This window comes from Aplidium turbinatum, chromosome 18 (genome assembly GCF_918807975.1).
Source record: "Aplidium turbinatum chromosome 18, kaAplTurb1.1, whole genome shotgun sequence".
Classification (NCBI taxonomy): domain Eukaryota; kingdom Metazoa; phylum Chordata; class Ascidiacea; order Aplousobranchia; family Polyclinidae; genus Aplidium; species Aplidium turbinatum.
Window position 1 is genome coordinate 14,146,267 of NC_137489.1, and position 9,907 is coordinate 14,156,173.

At 33.8% G+C, this 9,907-nt stretch overlaps 1 protein-coding gene across 1 annotated transcript; it reads right to left on the reverse strand.

Annotated features, from left to right (window-relative positions):
- Positions 1 to 1,238: 1,238 nt before the first annotated feature.
- Positions 1,239 to 9,907, reverse strand: LOC145787201 (uncharacterized). The gene is made up of 9 exons (XM_082598923.1): positions 9,802 to 9,907; positions 9,008 to 9,150; positions 8,542 to 8,612; positions 8,058 to 8,176; positions 7,585 to 7,778; positions 3,724 to 3,928; positions 2,713 to 2,847; positions 2,183 to 2,330; positions 1,239 to 1,692 (listed from the first exon to the last, which is right to left on the reverse strand). The coding sequence occupies exons 1-9, from the start codon at positions 9,905 to 9,907 to the stop codon at positions 1,482 to 1,484; spliced, it is 1,332 nt and encodes a 443-aa protein (XP_082455049.1). The 3' UTR covers positions 1,239 to 1,481.

Sequence of the window (9,907 nt, forward strand, 5' to 3'; positions counted from 1 at the left end):
GCGCTTGCTTCCTGGTGCAATATTTTTTAAACTAAATTTCACAAGTAAAATAATCCAGAAAAGTTGTATTGGTTTGAAGGCATGTGCATTGCGCAATACAGTTACAGGTAGGACGAAAAATCTCCTTGAAAAAACAGATCCGATGAAAGCTTTTAAATTTTTTTACTTGATGCTACTAAAGTTGTCACTAACCTAAAAGCTAGAATCTTTGAACAAGAACCAGTCAGAAAAAAAAGAAATAAATATTCCACGAAAAAAACTAGCCTAGCCAACATAACAAAAGAACCCAAGACACAAAATTAAAGTAAAAATATTTTGCTGTTTTAGACTAAAACCGCAATATTATGTCGTTTGCGGAGTTGTGCTCAAAAATGACTTAATGAAACCATCAAATCTAAAGAGACGGTTATATTCAAAACATAAAAAAAATAGAAGTAAAAGTCAACAGAGTTTTTGAAATGAATCGAAACGAATTAAAATCTGCGTAAAAACAAATGCACAGACACTCTCTTGTAAAATTTTTATCCGCAGCCTGTGCAGCGCTAAAGATTGCAAAAACTCAAAAACCGCACATCGTTGGCGAAATGTTAGTTAAGAACTGTTTGTAAATTTGCTCAGTGTAGACTTATAAAACCAAGATTGGCCTTGTGATTGTTAGTTTTTTTTGTTTTTTTTTCGTTTAAAACGTGTGACCGGTACGCCGAACGACAATAACACCTCTGCCAGTACGTTGTATTAAAAAGTTTAACTGGTACTGCACTTCAAGAACAGTTCGTCATTCAGCGATACTCAGTAAATGGAAATGGAATAATTACAAATAATGAAATAATTACGTAACAACACTTCAACATGAGGAAAACTTCGCTCTGTCAACCACAGTAACCGGGACTGCGTGAACGGTTCAAAGTCTCTGAAGAATGCCAAACAGTCAAAAATGTTTTCAAAGACTTCAGTTCGAGGATAAAGATTCAACCAACAAACATGCTTTCCACTCCGTTGGATGAGGTGAGATAGCACAATTGTTGACAGTACACTCGACTGTGGTATATTCTTTAGACAGTCTTGAACCAGCTAGTTCTTTACATCCTTATTTTTCTTAATTTATCAAATATCATAAAACGGGTAGGCTACAAAATGATTGTGTTTTTATGGAGATGCTCAAAATTACACAATATAACTTAAAATAAGATTATAATAGTTTTGTAAATCTGGTATCCTCAATAGTAATTTAAGCAGTACCAAGGTTTCGAAATGTATAGTTCCTTCACCTGATTTTAAAAAAACATGAAACAAAAGTACACAAAAAGAAAAAATTTGTTCTTTTTGATTCTTTGCTTTACACTTCAATGTTTTCTTATATGTAAAAAGTTTTGGATCTGGGATCAAAAACCCGAGTTAGGTTTTGATGTAGGTTCGATACGGTATTGAACAAAAGGTGAAGGAGTGTCCTGATTTTCTATTCATTTCATGTGCAGTAATTTTTAGCTTACAGTACCCGACGATTCTTTTGTAGAAGTAGAGGACATTTTTGTTCCTTCAAGTTTTCCAAATTTAAACTTTTTCTTCTCTACTGCGAGATCACGTAGTTTCCAAGATATTAGAATGATGAGCAGTACGACAACGACAGTGACTGGAACTCCAATTTTCAAACCCAAAATTGCTTTAGAAGAACAACCACTTCCATCTTGATACCTAGCAACAGCTGTCTTATTTCAGTTATGGTACTTTGTCTTTTCATAATAATCGTCAGTAAAAAATATATACAAGAAAATTATTTAACAATTTTCGCTTTAAATCAAAACGATAAATAGGTAACAGTCTTAGGCTTATAAGCCATTGAAATATAAATTTAATTTAGAGTAAAACCATATTGCTTTAGAGTTAATTGCTGCCAACTCTCTCAGAGAAGATAATACTTTTTAGTTATTTTTTTTTTGCTTTGAAACGTAGGTTATGAAAAATCACGATGCAATTTTCGCCCAAAAGCGACAACGTTCAGTTTATGGCAGTTTTTTTTTTCTCGATTTAATTCCACTTTCTAAAGCTAAATTTGTCATGGAGCATTGGCCAAAATATGATTTTTTTTAGTTTTGAGATGTTTAATGAAAAGTTTTTTACGTCAAAGCAATAATCAATGAAACATTAAAAAAATTCAACGAACACGTGCCTAACCTAAACTTACCCATCGCCATAGAAACCAGGCAAACAAGAACAAGTCACATTATTTGAAAGAATACGTTTATTCTGACATAATGCATTAGTAGCACATTGAGATAAATTTTGTTTGTTGTCACAATGATCGACCTTTCTGCAACCAGTTGCCAAAGCATCTTCAAAAACAAAAAAAAACATTTTAGTGTTTCAAATGGTAAATAGATTTAAGAAAGAAAAGCATATAAGCGGTGAGGAATAAACGAGTGGGGTTTACGAAAACGAGAGAGTTAAAAGAAAAACTGACATGAAAGTGTTTTTTTTTGTTCTTTTATTTTCGTAAACCACACTTGTTTATTCCTCATCAGTCATCATCATCACTTATGCTTTTCTTTCTTAAATCCATGACTATGTTCTGGTTTTTATCATTCAAAGGCATGCCATTTGATTTTGCCATTTTATAGCAAATCTTACATATTCCAAAAACCTTCGAAACAGCTTCGATTACTAAAATAGTGTGGAATAGGTTATTAACAAAATCCAAAGAATATTTGTGCTTACGCCAAGATCCGAAAGCATTTCCTTTGTAGCCTGGTTTACAATGACACGTCCCTTTCAGTGTAGAAGCTCCAGTCGGGTCTTGTGCTTTACAATTTGCATCAGAATGACACAATTTCTTTTCACAAGGATTTATTTCTAGAAAAAGCATAAGTTTTCAGACGAAAAAAATTTTAAGCCACCTGTTCTTGATCAATATCATTATTCACAAACTACTAAAAATGTCCACAGTCATTAATTTTCATCATAAGCGTACAAGTTAACGGCCAACAATCAAATCTTAGAGCATCGAACACTAACTTAACTGGTAAAGAATTTTATTGATTACAGATATAGGCTACACCTATTTATGTATAAACAGTTCAGCAGAATTGTTGTAGCTACTATCTTGTAGATTCTATTCGTTAATTTTGTGAAAAACACTCTCTTAAAGAATAAGAATAGATTAACTTTACGATTACATTTATTTACAAATTAAACTATGCAAAAGAATGAATTGCAATAGTAATGACACCCGCTTCATCAAAGTTTTTCGACCGGTTTGGTTGGTCTTAGTTGTTTTTTTTTATTTTATTTTTTATTTTAAATCTTTATCCTCGGACTGACAAAACCTTTGATAGGTTACTCCTGGTAGTTTCGCATACTTGTAAAGGCTCTTGACGCTGGGCCGGTTACCGAGATTGGCAGAGTGAAGTTTTCCGATTGTTGAAGTGTTGTTGCCGTGGAATTATTCCCGCATTAGTTGCCGCCGAACCAGCGCCTCTTGATCTTGGGCGCTTTAATTTGACTGAAACAAAGTTTGAGAACTAAAACAAAGTTCATGAACAGAAAAATTGCAAGACTTTGAATTGGATATAGAGCATGCCTAAGGATCATTTCCAATGCAGTGCATTACTTTTCCATTGTTGAGTATGCCTACTGATCGCCTACTGAAGCAGAAAGTATAAAAATATGCTAATTGGTGTAGGCTACAAGTAGGCCTACATTCGAATCAACAGCAGGTACAGTTGGTACCTGAAACAGCGATTTCAAGGTTGCTTCTACAATAGCCTTCTTGGCACTTATATTTTATGCTTTCTTTTTCTCCATACTGAGAATCAATATTAACAATGTAGTTTCGACCAGGCATCAAATCGAATAAAGTTGCTTTGTATGCAAACGAAGTTTCTCCACAACTCTCATTCGAAAGAGAAAAAGAAAGATTAACCTTCTTTGCTATCTGAATGAATAGGTCCCTTTTAGAGTATGCAAGTATCGGTTTGTCACTAAATAATACAATTGCTTATCCACTTCAAAAATTAGTAGCTACATATAACTTAGCAGTTTCATGGTCATCATGTGACTTATGGTTAATGCTTTACCGTGATCTAGTTTAGTAAACAATGAAATACAATAGCTTAATCTGACGTTGAAGATTGAGAGGCCTGTAAGGCTTTGTCGTGACTAGAGATGTAAATGCAAAAAAAACGAACCGTTTTTTTTTAAAAAAAAACGTGTTTTTTTTCAAAAAAAACTTGAGCCAAAAAAAACACTCGTTTTTTGTTTTTTTTTGTTTTTTTTCATATTTTTCTGAAAAAGTTGCAATTTTTTTGCAATTTACAGCTTAGTTTCATTATAGTGCTCTTGAAAAACATTAAATTACTAAAAATAGTTTTATTGGTGTGCTGAAATTCCTAAGTGTTTGTGTTTGGCAGCATATGTTCTTGCATAGTCCTATGAGGACCTATGTTGTTTCGCTTTCTTCTTCATTCTCTGGCATGTTTGTGGCAGTAGACCTGACAAACATTGAGTTAATGAAATTTGATACATGACATAATGTAGATGAGTTAATTTCTTTTTCCTTTTATGGAAGTTAGCCTATGATGTTAGTATACTGTGGTACTGGTTATTCTTGTACACACTCAATGGGTTGACAAAATTTTGACAAAACAAGGTGGCAGTATTCAGTACACACATTTACCTTATTTGTGGACGTGGTAATTTACTAATGCAAGCTATTGCCAATAGCTTGTTTAAACATGTTTTGTAACTGATAGCTTGCCAACGATGTATATGCTTTATAAATGTTGAAACAGAAGTATTCTTTTCGTGTGTTGTAAGATCTTGGATTGGACACTTCGTCATTGATGCTTCTTGCAGATTATTTGGGACATATAATGCAAGAGACCTTATCACTGATATTTTTAGCTGTTAAAAGTTAGTGCATTTGTCAGAAAAGGTTTAGGTTAATGTTCCTTTCAAATGCCCACCACCCATGTTGACTATTGCTAGTAACTACCATTCTACCAACCTTGAATGAAGAAATTTTTCCTTTAAAGTGGAGTTTTTCAGCACTGCTCAGTGCTCAGTGTTCACATAGTGAATAAATGCTTTATAATGCTTTTCCTGACAAGAATAAAGTTTTACCCATATTCCCACAATGCAGGATAAAGATACAAAACAAACATCAAAGATGAAAACTTATTTTATTTGAGAACTAGGCCTACTGTTTTTTGACATAAAAAGAAATTGACCTCTTGTCGTTACGCACCAATAAAACCATGATGCAAACTTTAATTTTTTTTATTGGGCAGAGGAAAGATTGACGAAAAGTTAGGCAAAAACAAAAAAAGTGCTTAAGTCTCAAAGTTCTGCAAACTAGTTCAAATTGGATGGATTAAGTGCAACCAATAACCATACTTCTTTTAAACATGTCTATGACAGCACAATGGTGTGATTAAGGGAAAACAAACATGACTATGACATCACAAAGGATTATTGAATCTCTTTAGGGAAAATAAAAAAACATCAAAACCTTTCCATCTTTCACTACATTTAAATGTGATTTGGGCTAAAAGTTGGGACTTTAGCACTACACTGCTTTTGCCAAACTTGTCATCAATCTTTCTTCTACCCAATTATTTTTTTTTTTAATTTACGCACCATGGTTTTATTGGTGCGTAACGACAAGAGGTTAATTTCTTTTTAGCTCAAAAAGTAGTAGCCAAAACTTGTTTTAATATTCATAAACAGATAGCCCACCCAATAAAACATGGGGGTAGAGCTAAAACTTATGTAAATATGTTGAGCGGTTCTTGAGATATGGCCGTTTTTCTATTGCTTCTTATCTATAAAGCCACTTAGTGGCTAAGGTTATTTCACTTATAACTCGAGAACCGCTTGTGTGATTTTCATCACGTTTGCACCAAATGCACATCAACTGGAACAATCTCTTGACGTTGTACTGGTAATGGTGTGGTGTGCTGGTGAAAAGTGCCTTTGTGAAGTAGAGAAACAGGACCCTGACCACCTGGTCCTAACGTAACATGCCCATTAACCAAAATCCCAGGTGGCTTCGAAACTGTACACGAGTGTGGTACTGCATTTAACAACTGGCTGAACCAAATTACAGACAATACTTGAGATGTGCCAACCATAGGACACTGTGTTACTATTTGAGACGATGAGAAACCTTTATGGCTCGTGTGTTGAGACTTGAGAGACATATTGTCTCATTTGAAAGATGTTATACGAGTTATGAGACTATTTTTTTGTTGAAAGAAACGCTATTGCAATGAGTTTACCCTAATTGCTGCATATTGTGACATTTAATAAAAAAATAGGTAAAAAAAACAAAAAAAACAAAAAAAACGATTAAAAAACAAAAAAAACAATAAAAAACAAAAAAACGAGCTCGTTTTTTTTAAAAACAAAAAAAAAACGTTTTTTTACATCTCTAGTCGTGATTAGAGATATAAATGCAAAAAAAACGAACCGTTTTTTTTAAAAAAAAACGAATTTTTTTTCAAAAAAAACTTCAGCCAAAAAAAACACTCGTTTTTTGGTTTTTTTTGTTTTTTTGTTTTTTTTCATATTTTTCTGAAAAAGTTGCAATTTTTTTGCAATTTACAGCTTAGTTTCATTATAGTGCTCTTGAAAAACATTAAATTACTAAAAATAGTTTTATTGGTGTGCTGAAATTCCCAAGTGTTTGTGTTTGGCAGCATATGTTCTTGCATAGTCCTATGAGGACCTATGTTGTTTCGCTTTCTTCTTCATTCTCTGGCATGTTTGTGGCAGTAGACCTGACAAACATTGAATTAATGAAATTTGATACATGACATAATGTAGATGAGTTAATTTCTTTTTCCTTTTATGGAAGTTAGCCTATGATGTTAGTATACTGTGGTACTGGTTATTCTTGTACACACTCAATGGGTTGACGAAATTTTGACAAAACAAGGTGGCAGTATTCAGTACACACATTTACCTTGTTTGTGGACGTGGTAATTTACTAATGCAAGCTATTGCCAATAGCTTGTTTAAACATGTTTTGTAACTGATAGCTTGCCAACGATGTATATGCTTTATAAATGTTAAAACAGAAGTATTCTTTTCGTCTGTTATAAGATCTTGGATTGGACACTTCGTCATTGATGCTTCTTGCAGATTATTTGGGACATATAATGCAAGAGACTTTATCACTGATATTTTTAGCTTAGATAGCCTTGAGAAATCAGAACTTAGAACAAATTAACACAACAAATCAGATCAATTTCTGATTGGTAGAAATGGCTATACATGTCAGGTCAGGTAAATGCGACCAAGAGATAAAAGTTTAAAGCAAAACGTTTTCACATTCAGTCGTACGTTTCCAAATACGATATAAAGCTAGGAATGTTAAAACTATCCAAACTGCCGTTGCTTAATTTACTTTCATCTACGTAACCTTTAAATCTGCATCTCATGCACGTTTTAAACTTCTGTGGTTTTGCCATTTTTTCTTTTGTTGGTTTTGCTTCCATTCACTATATTTTGTAACTTTATCATTGCTGTTGTTTTCTGACAAACAAAAATTGAATTGAATCAAATCGAAAAAAACTTTCTCCAACTTACAGTAGCTTGTGGTGTCACGTATCTATCCTCAGCAGATTCAAAATTAAGTACTGGTAATAAGAAAAATCCTTTAAAGTTGTCTTGGCTTAAAGGCGGATAAAACATCACTGTCATGTTCACTGTGTCTCGTTTAAAATCAGGGACGAGATCCAAAATTGTGAAATTCCTCACTTTTGTATGGACTATTCCTTGATCTAAATGACAGTTCGCAGAAGTTTAAACTCTTTTTTGTGCCTATTTTTGTGTTGAGTACAAAACAGTATTCATTAACGAAACCATTCGAAATTCAAGACAATTATGATGACAATCAGAACTATGCTTGCCCGAAGCCAGTGAATTGTTTACAGAGAATAAAAGTAGTTTTTCTTACAAAAAAAGAAGCTTGAAATAAGTTACTACATTGCGGTTCTTCTGCACAGAAAAGATGTGGCTTACACAACTAGGCCCAAGATCACAAATAATTCCTAACTTACTACAACAAAGCTCAGTTGCTTCTGCCTGATTTCGAGAAGTGCTTTTTGTGATGACTTCGATACAATTTGTATGCAATGCAACTCCATCCGTTGATGAAAGAAACGCCGATGTAGCTTCTCTATAACATTCATGCATAGCGTTAATATGTATAACAATAAGTCTTTCAATATAATATATTTCTGTAGTTCTAATGCAATATTTCATCAAATTTCAAACTTTCAAAACCAAAGTCAAAAATTTTGCTGACAAACTTCTCAATTTTTATTTGCCTATTTAAATATGCAAATTGGGATTTGCACAGCACCATAGCCTGCTTCCAAGCCTGCGTTAATAGGCTAACATACCGTTATTAGAATACATGAACATACATGTGAAAACTTATTAATTTTTTCAATTGCAATTGGGAAAAAATCTGCTCATAGATATTTCTGATAATTTAATTTTTTTGTTGTTTGTCGCAAATATGCAGCACCTGCTTCTTACCTATAATATGATCTGATGGCAAAACTATAACCTTCTTGAAATTGGATGTTGTAAATTAAACTTCGGACATTCTAAAACAAAAATACAATAACGAAATACAAGTAAGAGTTTACTGTGCTGTGCAGAAGATGAAAAACTGGTAAATAAAAAAAAATGTTTAAAAAGTAGTCAATTAGGCTATAAACTTATGTAGGCTATTTTAGTAATTGTAATTGTGTTTTTAAAATAATGTTGTAGGCTACGCTGAAACTGTGTAAAAAAATATTGAATAAAAGGCTTTGAAAAACGCTCCCATTTTACAATAGCAGTTTGGTTTCATGCCAGGAAGGAGCACGTGGGATGAAATACTTGCGCTGCGTCTGCTCAACAAGAAGATTTGTACCATGTGCATATAGACCGAAAATTAAAGAACACCACTAGTCTACCTTATAAGTTCCCAAGGGCAAGCCTGAAAAAGTTTACTCACAGACTGAATTGACACATAACTTCCTCCTTCTTTGCTTAACCAGTAGTCCACACCTCTGCAACTAGGCTCTTTGCCTTGGTAAAGTAGACTACAATTTCTTCTGGAGCACAAGCAAGTCTTGTCCAATATTGTTGAATTAGAAACTGCGCATGTCACCACATCTTTCAAACATAAAGACTGATTTGATGTCCTCACCCAAAAGTGTTTATTTCTGAAAAAAAAAATTCAAATCGTCAATAACAATTTCTGTTTTATGTCAGTACAGCATTTATTGAGCGGCTACGAGTAGGCTACTGTACATCCCAAGAACCAAAAAATAGTTTGATGCATTTTTTTACATAGCTAAATTAAATACAATTTGCAAAAAAAACCTCAGTTTTTATTTTCATCCAAATTAAAACTAATAGCTTCATAGACGAGATCTACTGTGCCTTTACCAATAAAGCCAAAATTCAAATGAACTGGCTTAGTTTTTACCAACATCCAGGCTTAAGGCACTAACCAAACTAATACATTTTATTGTCTTGACTTCAATTTCAACCCTCGGCAACATAATTCATTGAATTTTTTGTCTACGTCTAGCCCTAGTGTATTTGTACTTTGCAGGTCGTTGCAGCAGATGAGTTTTTTGACCTTCTTCTTCTTCGTTTGAACCTTCTTCGTAACTCCAGGGGTCGAGTGGCTCTGCCTTTTACCACCCTTGGGCAGTAGCGGGGACGCGGTCTAGATGTTTGGGCAGGTGTCGAGCAGCCATTGAATTGATTCATCATCCAGTTCATGCAGACCACGCATACCATTTGGCGCATGGTAGATGGCGCTGTTGCAGATGTTGTGGTCTGCAGTTTGTTCCTCCTTGCCACACTCACACAACCCGGATGGAGCTATCTGACATTTGTGCAT